Here is a 19,123-nt window from a genome sequence, read left to right as displayed (position 1 = left end):
ACACATTCACATACATTAGGTTTCATTTTTTTAAATCTGGGTCATATCATCCAAGATGGGCGAAGGTTTTAGGGAGGTTTCCTAGGTCGCAAGGCAAATGCCGAAACTAGAAATCCGTTTCCAAATCCCAAAAATCGAGATTCTCTGTGTCCCAGTCCCAGCTCGCCTAGTACTTGACTGAAAAGACCTCTACTCTTCTATGGGTCATTAAACGAGCAACCCGCTCTACGTTCAGGTACTGGAAATGCGAAGTATTTTAAAAAAGTACAATAATCACTTAACCATTTGCCTCTGTTGGAAGCTTGAGAAAATTTTATTAGTTTATAGTGCTCTGTGACCCTCACTCTAAAATATTAGAACATTCTCAGCTCAAAATAATATGGTACCTCCAACAGAATGACCTCCTCCATGCCAACCAACATCGATTCTGAAAACATTTGTTATACGAAGTCCAACCAGCGCTTTTCTCACAAAACATCCTGAAAGCCACGAATCAGGGCACTCAGTAAGGTGCAGTAGTATTTGTCCGTGGATCGTTTCTTAAAATATATGGGACACGTCACGTTTACATAAAGCTTACACAAACATTGAGAATACAGTAATATGGTATATCTTGATTCGAAAAGCACTCATGCGATGCATCTTTGAATATTACTCAAGCGGGCAGGACCTAGGTAATTTCCTAGATCACTTGCAAATGATATAATAAGGTTGTATCGAGTTTGCAACTATCAGGGCATCAGACACCGATTAGTTATTGTTTACAATGTTGATAACATAAAATCTTATAATAGTGAGCGTTGTCAGCAGTGCTCAATTATTTATTGTTTTTGTTTGCACCATTGATAACAGAACATCATCTAATAGTGAAACTTGTAAACAGTACCCTGAAGATAAGCGAAGCCGGTGCTGTGTTGACCTACACTACTATTACCTGGTGAGAGTTAATTACGAGATCGTGTCATCCACATATTCATCATTGATAATTCCGCATGTTGTGTACGCAGCCGGAAGCAGTCCTTTTATTGCCTTAGCGGGGTACTGTGGAAAGTAGTTTAGACTTCTGTTGTGGTTATTTATCACAGAATAACGATCATAGGTATCGTCTGGATTGTAGTGGATACACGCGACTGAAACTCGCTAAAAAACGATCGGCGTTAATTTCCCGATTCAATTATACTGTACTAAATGTCACAAAAGAACTACGATCAAGAAAAACACATGGTTCGATAGATGTCAATTAACGATGCAGCAGAATATTATTTTAATCTGTCGCTGGGTTAAAGAACATACGTTGGAAGACACTGCTTCAGACTAGATAACCAGCGTCCACAAATACTGGTTGCGTTTACAATGGTTTTTGTCGTGAGATGTGTTATTTGATTGTGACAAACTATATAAATTTCAGTGTGGTAACTGCATTTTCACAATTTGCGATTAGATGGCAAAAAGTTTCTTCGTGAGACTCTCTCAGTTTTCTTGGTAGGTATAGATAGTGTACCCCGGAAAAAAAAAAAAAAAAAAATGCTTCCGGCTGCGTACGCAACTTGCGGAATTATCAATGACGAAGATGTGGATGACGAGTGAAGTATATTAAATTACTGTCACCTTTTGTCGTTGTTGTTGTCTAGATCGTAAACAAAATCGATACCTGACACCATGACAGTCCCGCGCTCGGTATACGTAACCTCCAAATGAGGGAAGCCTAACAGACACATCATTGTGGTCCAAAACCACTCGGAAGTGACGTCAAAATGACGTATACGCAAACGCGCTGCACACTTGTCGACTGATCGAGATCTGTGGTCGAATCGAGTTAGCGGGAAAAGCGTCTGCTTTCTTCTGCACTGTCATACTGACCGTGTATCTTGAGTGGTTGTGTTTTCGCTATCGAGCAAAATGTCTCAGGTGTATGAAAACATCTTTCGTGACGCTGCGAAAGATTTCAGAATTTCGGAGGATTGCCTGATTTCAGGCTACTGTAATTCGTTGGAGGAGGTAATAATAATTTTATGTTAGAATTGGCTGGCAAAAATATGCGCCTTAGAAAATAACTTTTTTTCTGCTGCCAGTTAAGATTTCATTTTAATAAATTTTATATGTCGCTTTCCGCGATCTGATTCCAATTTTTAAGTGAGTTTTTTTATGTATTATGCAGTTTTTTCTTTGTTTTCGTTGTGAGGTGCTGCATTGTTACATTACCTTTACTGTAACATATACACGTGGAATATTGTAATTAATGATCGGTGTTTAGGAAGTTAATGGCAACTTTGTTTCAAAATTCGCCGTTTGTGAGTTCGTCATCTATGTATTACAGTAAGAGAAACTGAACATTGCAGCAGCTCAAGCGCAAACGTCGTCTCGAGTAAATGGCATAATTTAGAAGACACACATGAAAATGGGACTCAGGGCCTGGGAACAATCATGCAAAAGGAAAATAAAAAGCAGTATGTTTGCAGCTAATGTCATTGCCAGAGCGTGGGCTCTGTATTCCACATAAATGTATCCTGCATTTTCCCAGGAATTTTACGTAGTTCTTTCTAATTGCACTATCAGCTCCAGTGCATAATTGCACAAATCCATTACTGCTGTTTTCTTTGTGCTGGCACTGATCTGAATTTCATTGAGGTACTGAATTCAGAGATTAGCTAGAAAACTGTCTATGCAGGGATATGGAGCTCTGTAATTCAAATGACTGTAAGATCCTTAGTTTCTCACCAAAGTTTCAGCAAGGTCAGTGACATCAACTATGAAACAACTTTTTTCATCAATAGCACTGTAATGAATGCCACTTTATGCAAATGTTGCAACATGACCACATTTGGCCTCCCTACTGAATTCTGAGCAAAGGTGTATTGTTGATGGATGCTGAGTGAGAGCTTTTTGTTCGGGATACCATTGCTCAGTAATAACTGTCCGCTTAATTAATACATGTTACGATGTTTCAATTATTACCACTGCTTAGGTGGCTGCTTAAGTATGTGTGGATAATGTTGGAAGTCTATTGGGATTCCTGGATTATATTGGTAGACAGAGTCTGTCAGGATCTAAAATTTTCTCAGCACCACACTGAAATTTTGATGATAATGTAAGCTGTTTTAGTCTTTAGAAATACTTGTTGGTGAATATGGGTCCTCATAGGGTATAGAACGTTATGACGCTTTGAAGCCCTCAAAGTTAAACTTCTCTTACAGGTGTTCTTTTACATCTACACTCTTCTTATTGCCCTGCTAGATTTTATTTTAATTTCTTCTATTGATCTGGTTTTTACGGGAGATAATGATGATGGGAGTGAGTTATTAAGTCATTTATTTATTTTTCTTAGTTTTTCGTCTCACAACATAGGACTTGGGATGAGGCAAAATGTCTTCTGGAGATATTATCTCAGTTCTTCTACTGGATAGTGTTGACTTCTCGAGGAGGAGAAATGTTGAGGTCTGCATCTATAACCTTGTCAGGAATACCAATAGTAGAAATAGATGGCAAATTATTTTTAAATTTGGAGTGTATCAGTCAAATAAGCCTTAAAAGTGCTGTATTATTTCTGTTGGTGATAAGGAGGAATTCTGGCTAACCAGCCCAGATCGTGATTGATTTTGCTCTATTTGTCATTAGATAATTTCCTGTATCATACAATAACTTAAGTAAGACTTCAAGACAAGAAGTCAAAGCTTATGGCTTGTATGATGTGGCAGAGTATGCAAAATTATGCTGTTTTTTTTATATGATGATTATGCAGAATCATAAGTTGTGGTCCTTGAGGGGAGTGTCTCATGTACGTAATGGAAGTTTCATGAATTGTGTGAGCAGTTCGTCGTATCATGCTCTCCTTCCCAGGTCTTTGTCACAGATTTCAATCCCTTTGCAAATTAATGTGCCAAGATGCTTGCAGATTTTGTGATTAAGCTTAATGGATGTTGTATTGAAGTAATGTAGTCAGAGGTCTTTCTTTCACGTTTGTTAAGAGTTTGACAGCCGAAAACTGATATTTTTCAATTGTAGGAGAGAAATCATTTTGTAATTTTTACAAAAACTTTTTTATGGATGTATTAACCAGTTTCAACTTTTGTACTGGATAGTTTTGATTGGTGATTCTTATTCTTAGTATATACAACCTGGAATTCATAGTATGCTTAATAAAGCTTTTGTTGACATAAGGCAAGGCGTGCTTGAAATGAGGTTAACTGAAGCACTGATCAGTTAACCCCAAAACTAGGTCATTAAACTTCATGTGCACTTGGAAAATATTTTTCATCATCATAATCACAACTGAAAGAACATTTTATGATCACAATTTTAACTGAAGTCAACAGTAACATAATTTGTGGTCAGTGAATAACAATGGAATAAAAGCAAAAGAGCAAACAAATGAACTCCCAATTTTGTTAACTCATCCATGATTAATAACATAACACTTACTTTAGCTGTCAAAAACATCAGATGTGATGAAAGGCTGTGTACATTAAATAACTGAATTTTGTAAAGCCTAAAATTTCCCTCTTCATTCATGTTTCCCAGTTAACCTTAAGTGTAGTTACCCTCAGTTTATGCTACTGGTCACTTTATTCTCAGGTGGAAACACTTCTCGATCAGCTGAAAACTGTGGGGTTTTCATACTGCGTGAGAAGTAGTCGTTTTAAAGAGCCTTCTTCAGATGTTATGAAAAGTAAGTGAACTGCTGCATTAATTACTTTCTGTGGTTTACCATTTTAGTTCATATATGTATACTTGAAGGAAGAACTTAGTTTGCTGGAATTAGGGATAGTATATATAGGCTACTTTAAGTGGACATTTCTTTCTAAGCTGCACTAACAATTGATGGAATTGACTGTTTTTGTTATTGTTAATAGTTGTTGTGATATGCAAGGCAGAATTGTATTAATTATTTTCCTCTGTGTTGACTTGTTTGTCATTTATCCATTTTCACAGCCATACACTCAGTAATTTTTACACACTTGCATTTGATAATAGGCTGATTAAAATTATTAGTTGGTTGACAATTCCTGTCGGAGCTGGTTTCCTCCAGAGTGCTGAATGCGTCAGGTCCAAACTATCTCTGTTCGCCATTTCCTGACTGCCACAACAGCTGATCAATCCACTTCCATTTTCTTGTCTGACTTCCTTTCTTGATGTGTTTGAACACCATGCAATCATTTGCTGCCTTCAACAAGATTGGCCTTAATCAACATTTTCAGACAGTAGGCATAACTATGTATCCTTACAATATCTTTATGGTGCTAGAGCTAGCTTTCACATCGTAACATAATGTGAAAGGCTGATCTGGTTGAAGGTAGCACATGATCATTGGGACCAAATAATCTTACATTAGTGTAATGTAGAGTGGTGGCATAGTGCAATGGATAAGAAACATTCCTGATCCATATAAACTTGTGGATTTGAGTCTTGACAGATTCTTTCATATTTTTTATACCAAAATTACTTCATTATTTTTATTTAGTTAATAGGTTTGGATGCAGTTTTATTTCTAACACTCTGCTGTGTCATTTTTGACATTGTATTTACTTTTTAATTCCTTATATTTCTTCTTCATATCATTATTTCATTTGAAATCAGCTTGTCACCTATAACCTGTAACTGAATACAAACCAGGACTGCTCATTAGTTGGTAATTTGGCAGTCCATGCAGCTTGTGTGAGGACAGTTTCAGGTGCCATAATTAATGAAAGGAAGAAATTAGTTTGCTTTTAGCATTGAAATACAATTTTTTTTTGTCTTGAGTTTGCCTATAGAGAATAGCTTCAGCTAGTTTCCTGCCACATGCTTAGTGTTTGATATTTCACCATCAAGCCAGGCCAGGCAACAGCGTTAGGTGTGAGGCTCTGCTGCGACTGCCCGTAGTCAGTGTATTAATTGTGAACAAAGTATGATTAACAGTTCTTCTGTAGAATGCTGACAGCCATTTTCTAGGATATATTGCACATCATGTTATGGTTAGGTTATCAAATGAGTTTAAATTCTGGGCTATAAAATGTCGTATCTGCCACAGTTATGCCATTGGTCACTCCAAAACCAGTTGTCAGCAGAGCATGTCATATTCATGTTATTTCATAATGGCCACTTCCAACACTGCACAGAGTTACATGTATACGTCTCCCATCCTTTCGTAATCCCAACCTGTGCTCTGCCTCTACTGAGCTAAACCTACTTTTTTTAACATGAAAATTAAATTGAACAGCACTTGCTGAGTGACCTGCTCTGTTTGTTGCCTATAATACAGCAGCAGCCGGTGTGCTAACACTTTGTCAACAAGTGACAGATGCCAACTAACAAATAATTTTAATGAATCTATACTGCTGTGTTCATGTTGAATGGTTTCTATGGTTTTCGATAATTGTGGTGTTGATATGTAAAGCAGTAGTCAGCTCATTGAACCTATTGACAGGCATGTTTAGCTTTATTGTCTTCCTAGTTAAGTTTATTTTTTGTAATTCCACATTTATAGTAATTATATTTTTCTACATATGTGTTCTTCACATCTCCTTTGTTTACAAAGAATATTAATTCCACATTTATTGGAACCACAATAAAACACTTCAGTTGCCCGAAATCAGTATGGTATCCTCATTGCACATGGCAGACAGTTCCATTTATTTGCTAGATACAATAGGTGTGACATCCTGTAAAATTTTGCTCCAGTACTATGTAAAGTAGATAGACAATCTGCTTCCATCAGTTCAGAACTTTGACAATACCTGTCAAATGAATGAAATGTTTTCTCACATTGTATTTAGTTAATTAACAATAACATACGTGAATTATTTAACAATAACAATGTTTTTTGTCTGTGAGAAATATATTAACTGTTCCATGTAAAACAAAGCATTTCTTCAAGCAAATGCAGGGACATGTCCCTATCCCCTTTTTTGGTTGTGCATTTGCAGTGGAGAGTGTGTGGTCGAGGCACTGTGTTTTGGGGCCAAAATACTATAAAAGTAAAGAGTCTAGTGTACCTGAGCACTTGGTAATATCATGCTGTGTTAAGATATACTTACTTTCCATAAAACAAGTTCGTTACAGGGAAAGTTTATTAAATAAATTTTATAGTAGTTCTTTACCCTCTTTAGGAAGACCATGTGACTCCTCGTAAGAGATTGAGGATCATGGATACTAGAAAATCCAACTGCCCAGCAACTTTAAATATGAAGTGTATAAGGGTGTATCCTGATTACAGTATGCACTCAGCAAATGAACACAGGGATACCAAGGCAAAAGTAAGTATCCAGTTTGGGTTCTGCTTGGAGAAAATTTTACATGATCAGTTGACGGTATACTTTAAAATCTGTTGTTTTTAATGCTCTTAGTTAAATAATTGATACATTTTTGTCTTACAGGTTCTTGCAAGTCTACAGAAAGATTTGGCATTGCCATGCCCGCCTAAGAGCTATCTACATTATTATTTGACTGCTTCCCCAGCAAGTGCACACACACATGCTACTGAAAGTGTTGAAGCAAGTGGGTACATACATCCTTCACATGTAAAGGAAATCAAAAACTTAGTACTCAGTGGCATGACATCTCTCAGAGTCATTAAGTTGGCTCTAGACAGATTTGTTGAAATCAATTTCACTGGGACACACATACCAGGTCAAATGAATACTACCTTTTACCCCACAGAGAAAACTATTTAGTCACATTTATCGGACCCTTTATGGTACAAATAAAGTATTATTTGACGAGACTAGACTGCAGAATCAGGTTGATGAGTGGCACAAAGACTCGAGCAATCACATGATTTATTATAGACATTGTACGGGAGCGAATGGAGAAGTGAAACCATTACTTTTTTGCTATCAGAGCAGTTGGCAGAGAGATCTTTTGAAGAAGTATGGGGGTAGTTGTTTGTTAGATGCAACATACAAAACATCATCATATGATATTCCTTTATTTTTTATAGCTGTGAAGAGTAATGTGGACTATTCGGTTGTTGGTTTTTTTTTTCCATTCAGATTGAAAATGCAAGATCCATTCATAAAGCACTAGACATTTTCAAGGACTGGAACAAGGATTGGAATCCCCTATATTGGGTTACTGATTTCTCGGAGTCAGAGATAAATGCAATTGAGCAAGCATTCCCTCAGACGAAAGTTTACTTGTGCCTTTTCCATCGAAAACAGGCATGGGGAAGATGGTTGAAAAAAAAGGATAATCTACGTGTACCAAATGACATGAAGACATTTCTGGATATGTGGCAAGAAATTTCAGAATCACCAACAGAGAGAGAATTTAGAGATCGTGTAGAAGAGTTGCGAACGCATGAGGTTTCTCGGAGAAAAGAGCGTGCATGGCCATACTTTCAACAGCAATGGCTAACGGTATGTGAAAGATGGGTGAAAGCGTATGAGGACAAGGGCAGATTTGCAACTATTGACACTACAAATGGAGTTGAAGCAATGAACAAGGTTGTAAAACATTTTTTTCCTTAAACACAATTCAGACAGGACTTTAACTGGGGTTACTAAGGTTATAATAAACCAGTTTCTTCCAAGCCTAATTAGAAAGTACTGTCTGCAGAATTCTGCCATCAAAGCTTATAACAAAGATGTTCCACTGTTTTTGCATAAAAAAACAAACAAGTTTGTGAAACATGTCATGCAGCGATATGCATCAGCAAAAGTTGAGTTAACTGCAAGATCAGTGAGTAGGAGATCGGATGGTTCATTTTGTGTGGAGAGTGCAAAGTCCAAAAACTGTAATTATGTAGTAAACTTTGATATACCAGATTGCACATGTGAAGATTTTCGGAGATATAAATACTCATGCAAGCATTTCTGTGCAATCTTTATTTTTTACCCAGAGTGGGGTTTTGATAAAATGCCAGAAAGTTATGACTAGTCCATTAATCTGTCTTGATGAAATGTATGGGGTGGGCTTTAGAAGTGGCTCTTCAGTAATTTCATATGAAGGCAGTAGTAGTGACGAAGCTGTTGAGGAGGCAGTTGAAGCAGCTGAGGAGGCTGTCGAGGTTGAGGAGGCTGTCGAGGCAGCAAATACAGATGGTGTTGTTCAAACCAAGAATATTCCTTTGCAGCAGTTTGAAGCAAGGGAGCTGTGTAAACAGATTTATAATCTCACATACAACTGCAGCAAGAGCGAAACATTACAAAAAGTACTTGAATCACTGAGCAACTGTGTGCAAGATTTGCAATTAGCAAATCCTGAAGTTGGTGGTCTCCCATTAGCAGTGCCATCAACTTCCAAACAATAGCGAAGAACAATGCCAAAAGCCTTACAAGATCTGTCTTAAACACATTATAACATCCCATTTGAAGGGTAAGAAATGACTGTTTATTTGAATTTTAGATAGCTCTTTGTCTATGTAAAATACAAATAAGCTCCGTCATTTCTGATCCTCGAGATGGAATGCTATGAGGTCTTTATGTTGGTCTCTGCTTTTAAACTTTGTTGCACATTTGAATTTCGAAGTAGCAATAGATAAAATATTATAAAACGGGTAGTTGCTACATTTGTGTGTGTGTTTGTGAGTGAGCGAGTGTGCGCGCGCGCTTTTGAAAAGGCCCTTGTTGCCCGAAAGATAAGTCCGACAGTCTTTTTGTTGTGCCTTTCTGTGACTCAGCATCTTCACCATTTGGTGAGCAGCAACAACTATCCTTTTCATAATATTGTTACATTCCATCCTGGATTTTTCGTTGTTCATCAGAGAAAAGATTTTTCTGAGGAATTAAACTAGATGGTAGTGTAGAACTTGCAAACTTTTTAAAATATGAAGTAAAAGATTTTAACTTTAAATTAGGTTAATTCAAATATGGGACAATGTTGAGAATTGAAAAGGTGGAAAAAATAAATAAGATATATCTTAGTGGCATTGAGATGTCGTATGACTGATGGAGGAAAGATTTTGCATTTCTTTTTCCAAGTAAGAATGCACTTGCTCTCACTTGCTTCAAAACATGTCTAGTGATTCATGTGAAACAGAGAAAAAGATACTGCCCTGTTAATGAACATGAGATTGCCCAGTATCACTCTGACAGAAGAGTATGGTGTTTCCTTGATATGGTATCTGGTCAGCAATGTCATTGGGACCAAATGAAGTAAGTATTGACTTTTTTTATTTGCTTTGGAAGCTTAATGTGTATCAGTTACCTACATATTGGATATCTACCACCCTGGTTCTAATGTTCTTAATAACTTTGCAGAGTTACTGCAGATACCACACAGAAGCAATTACTGTTACTGGAATACCAGTAATGTTTATTAAATTCAGTTGTAAAGTAGTTCTGGGCATTGCAGCTGGCGAGCAATGTCATTGGGCACCAAAAGAAGTGAGTACTAAATTTTGGAATTGTGCCTTGAAAACATGTGTATCAGTTGTCTTCATGTTGCATAACTCAATTACTTGTTGTTAATTTATTTGTTAGGTTCAGTTATGATGGATTTCTGGCCTTCAGTCCATGGGAAAATTCACACCAGATTGCATCAAGACTGTTATATTCCAAGGATATCTTGGAAGATTGATAGTATTCCTGAAGGAAAACAATCCATATAGTATTTCACGTGTGTATCAAACTGCCATTTGTTGTGGCACATAAATGTTTGCAATTTGATTGTAATTTTCGAACAGTTCCTCAACAGTCCAAGGATTTCTTGTAATGAGAAGTAGACATTGTTGCTTCGGTAAAGGAAATACAAATCACGGTCAATATAACTACCTTATTAACTTTCCACAGAGAAATATTTTTCACTACTGCTACTTAAAAATTCAAATGTGTGACAAAGTTTGCTTACAGAACTTGGCATAAAGATCTCCCTTATTAGTATTTTTTAGGTAGCTCTTATTGTTTGATCCTTCAAATGGAATGCTATGACCTCCATGTGATCTATTCCTTAGTAGTTAATTATCCATTAAGGCACAAATATATGAACATTACAATGAGAGGGGTCTTTATGCTAGGCCCTGTAAAAGTAATGGCATCTTACTTAATATTATTGTTGGGAATTTGATGGCACAGCTGTGGGGAGACCACAAATTTCAGGGTTTGCTAACTGCAAATCTGGCACACAGTTGCTGAGTGATTCAAGTACTTTTCATAATGTTTCACTGTTGATACAGTTGTATGTGAGATGATAAACCTGTTTGAACACCACCTTCACTTCAAATTGCTGCAAAGAAATGGTTAAGGTATCAGTGTGATGCTCTATATGTGTTTCCTCAACTGTGTCCTCATTGCTACTGTCTTCATGTGAAATTACTGCAGACACACTTCTGAAACCAAACCTGTACATCTTGTGAAGACAGATTAATGGGCTGTTCCTGCAGCTTTCTGGTATTTTATCAAAACCCCACTCTGGATAGAAAATAAAGATTGCACAGAAATGCTTGCATGGGTATTTATATATCTCAAAATCTTCACATGCGCAGTTTGGTAGAGCAAAGCTTACAACATAATTAGTCTTTGAACATTGTACTCTCCATATAAAACATTGTCCAACTTCACATTCACTAATCTTGCAGTTAATTCAACTTTCCCTGGTGCGTATCACTGCATGACATGTTTCACAAACTTGCTTTTTTCAAAAAAAAAAAAAAAATGAAAAAACAGTGGAACATGTCTGTTATGATTTGATGGCAGAATTCTGCAGACAGTACTTTCTAATTAGGCTTGGAAGAAATTGATTTCTTATATCCCTAGTAGCCCCATTGAAGGTCCCATCTGTGTTCCATTTTAGGAAAAAAAATGTTTACAATCTTGTTCATGGCGTCAACTCCACTTGTAATGTCAATGGTATCAAAATTTATGTTCATGTAATATTTTTAACATTGATTGTAGTAAGGTGTAATAATATGTAAATGCCCAATAAAATAGATTGATATTTATATTTTTTGTTTCTGTATAATAATTCTGTAGCTTGGTGACCTGAGTTGTGTGTGTGTGTGTGTGTGTGTGTGTGTGTGTGTGTAAGATATTATCATTTCATGGGAAATGTGGCAATAACAGATCAGAAATTGTGTGCAGAATATACCTAATTATCAACACCTGTAAGCAGCTAAAGGTCTGGATTTCATTATAATTTCATTCTTAGAGAGCTGCAAGACCACCAATGGTATCTGTACAGATACCAGCTTCATATAAATTAGTAAGGTTTTTACTGACTATTATTCACCAAAGCCGACAAAACAGGCTGCATTCAGTAGTAGTACTACATAATGGTGATACTTCAGTACAACTTTGAACCCTTTAAGTGGTTTAGATCAGCAGGAGCAAAGTATATTCTTCAAGGTATGTTTCACAGGCAACTAAGAAATCTTTGCCTTGAATGTCATGTGATTTTGCACTCTGCTGCTAAGTTTTCCTTTTAGATTTATTAAATTTCTTAAAGAGGCTTCTGTTACAAACACTAGCAATCCACATAGGTAACGTGTGACTGATATTCCTTATGTATCACAACCTTATTTCAGTTTCACTCTGTTGTTGCTGGTAACTTATGATGGAAGAGTTGATTTGTGCCACATTAAGGAAGATTAAGAAAAAAGTCATTTACAAACTCATGAAAAGGAGGCAGGGTTCCCCAAAAGTATAAAGGTTGCCATAAGCAGTCACTTTTGTTGGATTAAGTTATTTCCATATCCTTTCTGGATATTTCAGCCAGCTGCATCCTATTGTAGAGATAGACTAACCAAGAACCTTAGTGTTATATGAACAGAGCAGAAAAAACTTTATTAAATACACAAAGGACTGGTAACTACCTTCATGTATGGACCACTTTCCAAAAAATACACTGTGTCAAGGCATTCAGATTGTACATATTCTTTCTGAATATTTTTATTGTAGCAGGAAGAATGGGGATTGTTTAACTTACCTTTAACCTAAGGTACATTAGATTGTGTATAAAATTCATCAAAAGAGTAAATACGGGCTCTTACTTAAACTGTTTACTATAACAAGAGAAATTAGAGTACAATATTATAAGAGACAGATGAAGACTAGGTGGGAGATAGACTAAGAGAATAATTTCACATGGTGATGAAAGACCTACACCCAAACAAGGCACCTGGAGTAGACATTCCCTCACATTTGTGGAGATCCTTCAGACAGACAGCCAAGTCGAACTATTTCATGTGGTATGCAAGATAAGAGACAAGTGAAAAACCTTCACGTTTCAGAAGGAAGTAATAATTCCTATTCCAAGAAAACCAGGCACTGAAAGTTGGAAATATTACAGAACTATCAGTGTGGCAAGTCATGGTTGTAGTTTGACACAAATTAAGTAAAGAATAGTGGACAAACTGGTAGGTGCCAACTGACCTCAGGAAACATTACTTTGGTATCTGGGAAAAAGTAGCAACACATGAGGCAGTATTGGTCCTACGAAAAATCTTACAAGAGGATATAGAGAAAGCTTTTGACACTGTTAGCTGGACTATACGCTAGGAAATTCTGAAGGTAGCAAGGATAAAATACAAAGACTAAAATTTGCACACTGATGTAACAGTATGTGTAAAGACATGAAAAGTGTGCAGTCCTTGGGAAGGGAGTGAGACCGGGAGTGAAGTATTGTAGAAGGTGAAACCACGACTTGCAGATGTATGTTTAAAGGGGTGTTGTTCCTGTTGCAGAGGAATTAATTTAGTGTACAATCCTTACTGTGATTTGTATTACCAATGTTTTGAGGGGAATGGAAATATTAAAGTAACGGTATACAAATTCAACAAAGGTTTTTAACTAATGAGTATCATCTTCAAGCTCTGATTCAACATGCATTTAAAATGCTTGGCTGTACATCATGGCACTGTCTGTAGCTCTTGCCAGTTCATTACACACAATTCGAAGATTCAACAGTGGAACGAAAGACCTGACATAAAAGTAGTGTTCATTGAGCGATTGGATATGACAATTGTTCTATCCTGACAATATTTTACATATAAATTATAGCCATACGAGTTGATTATCAATTGAATTGGGTGTACACAGGTATGATCAACATAATAAACCCATAATAAATATCACTGGTATCTTTAAGTACTCATCTTAGCAACTGAAATGGCTACACATCTATGCTGATAACTGAAGCCATGTTTAACATCCTCAGATGTATTTTACTACATTACATTCAGTTCTCATTCTATAGACCCAAAAATGAGATGGGTTTCTTGGCTATGGAATATGTCAAAGTACAACATAAAAAACAAAGACCATCTGAATATAACACTTCCCTGATCACATGTCAGGATACTTTAAAGATATGTGAATACATAACAGATAAACTGGGACTGCCAACGTTTACAGAATTAATACACTCAGAATGAAACAGTTATGAACTTTTAACAAATTTATCATACACACAACACCTAATCTTAACTGTTGTAAAACCAAATCCAAGACATTTTTACTTAAGCTGGTCTAACAGTCCCTGTTAAGATATTCATTTATAGAGGAGCTGCCTGCCTAAAAATCTTTCAAACTCTGTTTAAACTGTGCTGTTTCTGAAACAAACTTTTTAATGGTAGCTGGCAATTTATTGAAAATGTGTGTTCTCGTAAACTGGACTCCTCTTTGGACCAAGGTAAGCAATTTTAGGTCTTATTGTTCCTAGTATTTTACTATGTGCTGAGCTATTGTCTGGAAGTAAACGTTATTTGCAACCAATTTCTTTAAGGGATAAATATACTGAAGCATTGGTTAGAATACCCACTTCCTTGCTCAGATTTGTACATGATTATATGGAATTTACAACACAATTGAGTCTTATTACATGCTTCTGCAGTCTAAAAACTTTTGCTCGGTTTGACGAGGTACCTCAAAATATGAAAGCAAATGAAGTAAGCAAGTTTTTTTTTCTATCTCCTACATCTGACATCATTCCCATTGCAAATACAAACTTGTTTAGGTGCTTCAGCAATTTTGTGGTACACACCCTTCCTAACTGAATTTATTACTGAGTTGTAACCCGAGAAATTTAACACTGTCAACTGCTTCTATCTGCATGTCTTCGTACATTATACACATCCTGGAAACAAATTTCTTACAGGTTCTTATCTGCATATAGTGGGTCTTTCCAAAAGTTTAATGACAGTAAATTACTTCTAAACCATTTATTGTAAGTGAAAATTTGATTAGTAGCAATTTCTAAATCTGTACTTGACTTGCTATTTGTTACAATGTTTGTGTCATGTGCCAACAAAACAAACTTAGCATCTGGCAATTTAACAGATGAGGTCATTACTGTAGACAGGAATAAACAACAGATTCAAGATGGAACCTTGAGGAGCACCACATGTAATTACTTCCCAATCAGACTTAGACTATTTGCTTACTCTGCATGTATTTGCAGTGACACCCTTGTTTCCTTTTAGTTAGGTCAGACTCTAACCATTTTGCAGCACTGCCAGTGACATCACAATATTCTAATTCTCTTGAGAGAAAGCTGTGATTCATAGTCAAGGGCTTTTGACAGGTCACAGAGAATGCCAGTAGCCTCTAACTTGTTTTCTTATGAATTATTCCCACTGTATGTGCAAATACCCTTCTCTATATCAGTAAGCATAAGGAACCCAAACTGTGACTTGGATGATATATTGTTTGCAGTCGGATGCTTAAGAAGATGCTTAGACACAACCTTTTCAAATATTTTTGAAGACGCCAGCAAAAGTGAAAATGATCAATAATTTGATAGTATCTCTTTAACGCTCTTCTTGTACAGAGGCTTAACTTAGGCATATTTCAGCCAGCCTGGAAATGTTCCACTGATAAGAGATTGATTACACAAATAATTTGAGGTACAACTCAACTCACATGAATACACTTTGAAAAACTTCACTAGAATACTTTAAGGATTTTATGATGGATGCTGCTACTTAGGGAGAAGTAAGTGTCATTTCCATTTTACTGAAGTTATTTGTAGGGAGTGGTCTCAGATGTTCAATTGCACTGTTAACTGAACCTGATAACTTGAAGCTGTCAGTAACAGATACAAAGTACTGCACCTATTTAAGAAGTTTGCAACACTACATGCATTTGTTACCAATGTCTCATTTACTTTAATTTGAAGTGTTACTGGAATTTTCAAAATTCAAAACCTGTATGTATCACAGCATCAACAACAAGTTTAAATAACACATGGCTTTATCTCAATAGGAAGTCAGACTGCTACTTAATTTACAGATGGCAGCAGAAATTATTTTCTTTCAGTGTTATCTGTAAGGCAAACAGTAGCCTGTCTTCCTAATCACAGTTAATGTAACATAGCTGTTACTGTAGTCTCTTTAAATTTGGTCGTCTTGTCAGACTGTAGTGTATCAGATTATCTTATCATTATTTACAGGATACCAGATGCATTAGTAAAACAAATGTTTTCTGGAGACAATTTCTTAATCAAAACTGTGTAGCACAATAAATACCTTACATCTCTCAGTATTTGAACATCTGAATCAAATCTACAGTTACTATGCATTATGTGGTGCAAAATGTAAATGTACTGTGATACTGGAGGGGTGCAGAACTAATTTTTATATGCTCTCACAGTAAGAATGGTTACAAGAATGCTTTATGGAAAGCTTCATAGCGTTCTGTTGTTTGTAAATTTTTAGTAAAATTTTCCAAAACTGAAGTCACAGCCACATGAGAAGAAAGTCCACATGACCTGGATTCATATACAAAATGAAATATTTCATTCAGCTATGAATTGTGCATAGTTAAATTGCCAGGAAAGTGGAAATAATGTGAAAGGTTTAAGACAACACTCTTTGTAACACAGCCTGTCATTCACTCTTCTTTCTTGCTGAGTGAGCTATGCACCCCATAGCAAACTGCCTTGTTTCTTATGCAGTCAAGTTATTTACCCATTCTCGTTAAATCATATATAGTTTTTGTGTGACACTGCATGGCACAACACACAAGTATTCTTACTAATTTAACTGTGGTATAATGAACACAGGAAGTAGTTTTTGCCCTTGGAGGTTTCTTTCATGATCCTTTGAGGCCGCTTTTGCATGATCAAAATTCATTTGTATGATCATAGAAACTATTATTAATATAAAAGATTGGCTGTCCTATGTATAGCCAAACAACTACCCCTTAAATGTATAACAAAGCCTGCTTCTTCTGAAAAGTTGTTTTCACAATTAACTGAGAAGACGGCAAAAGGCATTAACTTCCTGTGAGGCATAATTTAGAAAACATATATATATATATATTTTTAACACAAGTAACAGCTGTTGGTAAACCAATATTTCATTATAACTGCACTGGAATCTTACGTATCCCAGGAAACGAAAATTTATAGCCTTGTCACGACACTATTCTTAACAGTTTGTTTTTTCCCCCAGTATGAGCTGCGTACTCGACAACAAATGCTATTTCTCGTAAGCAATGGCAATGTTTAGCTTCTCTCAACGGTTATACATGATGGTTTATGGAATGTGTAACGGAAATACTGCATTTATTATTTCGGTGTATAACATTTTATGCTACCTATTTGGTCCTCGATAGAATAAGCAGATCAATCACAGCATGGTCAAGAAACAGGTAAAATCCAATAAGCTGAGAATCCGTACGATTTATTTACTTCTACGTAATTTATAAATACATTTCCATTTCTCCGTTACAGTGTACGTGGATAACAGCCACCTTTCTTTCACATTACGGTCACATATCAGCGGATCACACTCGTTTCAGGACGATTCAGCAGACACGCACCGACGTTTTAACATACACTCCAGTGTGGTCCGAAAACTTTCACGTAACTCGACTCGACCACGGATCTCGATACTCGACAAGTGTGCAGCGCGTTTGCTTATACGTCATTTTGACGTCACTTCCGAGTGGTTTTGGACCACAATGATGTGTGTGTTAGGCTTCCCCTCCAAATGATCGTGGAAATTACCGTAATCCGTACCAAACACGACTAGTCGGGGATATTAAATGCATTCAAAGAACGGCAACATGAAAGATCACAGAATTGTTTTATCCATGGAAGAGCGACGTGGAAATAATGAAATATCTGAACTGACAGAGCCGGTCGAGGTGGCCGAGCGGTTCTAGGCGCTTCAGTCTGGAACCGCGCGACCGCTACGGTCGCAGGTTCGAATCCTGCCTCGGGCATGGATGTGTGTGATGTCCTTAGGTTAGTTAGGTTTAAGTAGTTCTAAGATCTAGGGGACTGATTACCTTAGACGTTGAGTCCCATGTTGCTCACAAGGGAGCCTCCCCATCGCACCCCCCTCAGATTTAGTTATAAGTTGGCAAGGTGGATAGGCCTTGAAAAACTGAACACAGATCAATCGAGAAAACAGGAAGAAGTTGTGTGGAACTATGAAAAAAATAAGCAAAATATACAAACTGAGTAGTCCATGTCCAAGATAGGCAACATCAAGGAGAGTATCAGCTCAGGCGCGCCGTGGTCCAGTCGTTAGTGTGAGCAGCTGCGAAATGAAAGGTCCTTGGTTCAAGTCTTCTCTCGAGTGAAAAGTTTAGGCTACTTTCTTTATTTTGGCAAAGTTATGATCTGTCCGTTCGTTCATTGATGTCTCTGTTCACTGTAATAAGTTGAGTGTCTGTGTTTTGCGACCGCACCGCAAAACCGTGCGATTAGTAAACGAAAGGACGTGCCTCTCCAATGGGAACCGAAAACATTTGATCACAAGGTCATAGGTCAAGCGATACCTCCACAGGAAAACACATCTGATATATTCTATACGACACTGGTGACGGCATGTGCGTCACATGATAGGAATATCTTGTCGACCCACCTAACTTGTACACTTGGCGAATGGATAAAAAGATTCTTCTACCTTGCCCGATTTAGGTTTTCTTGTGGATGTGATAATCACTCCCAAAAAAGTGATGAAAACATAAGAGTTTGTCACATAAACTGCAACAAATGAATGCAACAGTTTCACAGTCGCACAGCTTTCCCTGTGCTCTGCCAAAACATATGTTTCTAACGTTTTAAAATTTTTCCGTGTGTAGAGCGTCAAATCCTGCATATCTCCAAGCAAATCTGAACATGTCCTGGAATTTTGGAGAGCGAAGTTGATTATGTGTGAGTGCCCGAACTTTGATAATTGTCTGAAAATAAAAAATTAAAAATTTAACTCCAGGGAATACTTGAACCAAGGACCTCTCGTTCCGCATGTGCTCATGCTAAC

The 19,123-nt window shown here is 36.9% G+C and overlaps 1 protein-coding gene and 1 long non-coding RNA gene across 3 annotated transcripts; both read left to right on the top strand.

Annotated features, from left to right (window-relative positions):
• The first annotated feature begins 1,848 nt into the window (after window positions 1-1,848).
• LOC126236497 (uncharacterized) lies at window positions 1,849-7,927 on the top strand. Of its 2 annotated transcripts, XR_007544930.1 has the most exons (4): window positions 1,849-1,998; window positions 4,573-4,666; window positions 7,086-7,232; window positions 7,353-7,927. XR_007544930.1 is itself a non-coding variant. In XM_049945856.1 (3 exons), the coding sequence occupies exons 1-3, from the start codon at window positions 6,857-6,859 to the stop codon at window positions 7,647-7,649; spliced, it is 570 nt and encodes a 189-aa protein (XP_049801813.1). In that variant the 5' UTR covers window positions 6,837-6,856; the 3' UTR covers window positions 7,650-7,927. The 2 variants fall into 2 exon arrangements, 1 of the variants encoding a protein (XP_049801813.1); XM_049945856.1 differs by lacking the exons at window positions 1,849-1,998; window positions 4,573-4,666 and adding an exon at window positions 6,837-6,982.
• A 100-nt stretch (window positions 7,928-8,027) lies between these two features.
• LOC126236492 (uncharacterized) lies at window positions 8,028-11,826 on the top strand. The gene is made up of 3 exons (XR_007544927.1): window positions 8,028-10,070; window positions 10,176-10,301; window positions 10,398-11,826. It is a non-coding gene; the product is annotated as an uncharacterized LOC126236492 (long non-coding RNA).
• The last annotated feature ends 7,297 nt before the right edge of the window (window positions 11,827-19,123 follow it).

This window comes from Schistocerca nitens, chromosome 1 (genome assembly GCF_023898315.1).
Source record: "Schistocerca nitens isolate TAMUIC-IGC-003100 chromosome 1, iqSchNite1.1, whole genome shotgun sequence".
NCBI lineage: Eukaryota > Metazoa > Arthropoda > Insecta > Orthoptera > Acrididae > Schistocerca > Schistocerca nitens.
The sequence above is the reverse complement of the archived record's forward strand: the minus strand, read 5'-3'. Positions and strand labels throughout refer to the sequence as shown.

Excerpts from the sequence above, each read along its gene's own strand:
- LOC126236497 (XM_049945856.1), top strand. The coding sequence starts at position 6,857 with ATGCAGGGACATGTCCCTATCCCCTTTTTTGGTTGTGCATTTGCAGTG. Across the intron at positions 6,983-7,085 it reads CTAGTGTACCTGAGCACTTG|GAAGACCATGTGACTCCTCG; the intron begins GTAATATCATGC and ends TACCCTCTTTAG. Across the intron at positions 7,233-7,352 it reads ACAGGGATACCAAGGCAAAA|GTTCTTGCAAGTCTACAGAA; the intron begins GTAAGTATCCAG and ends TTTGTCTTACAG.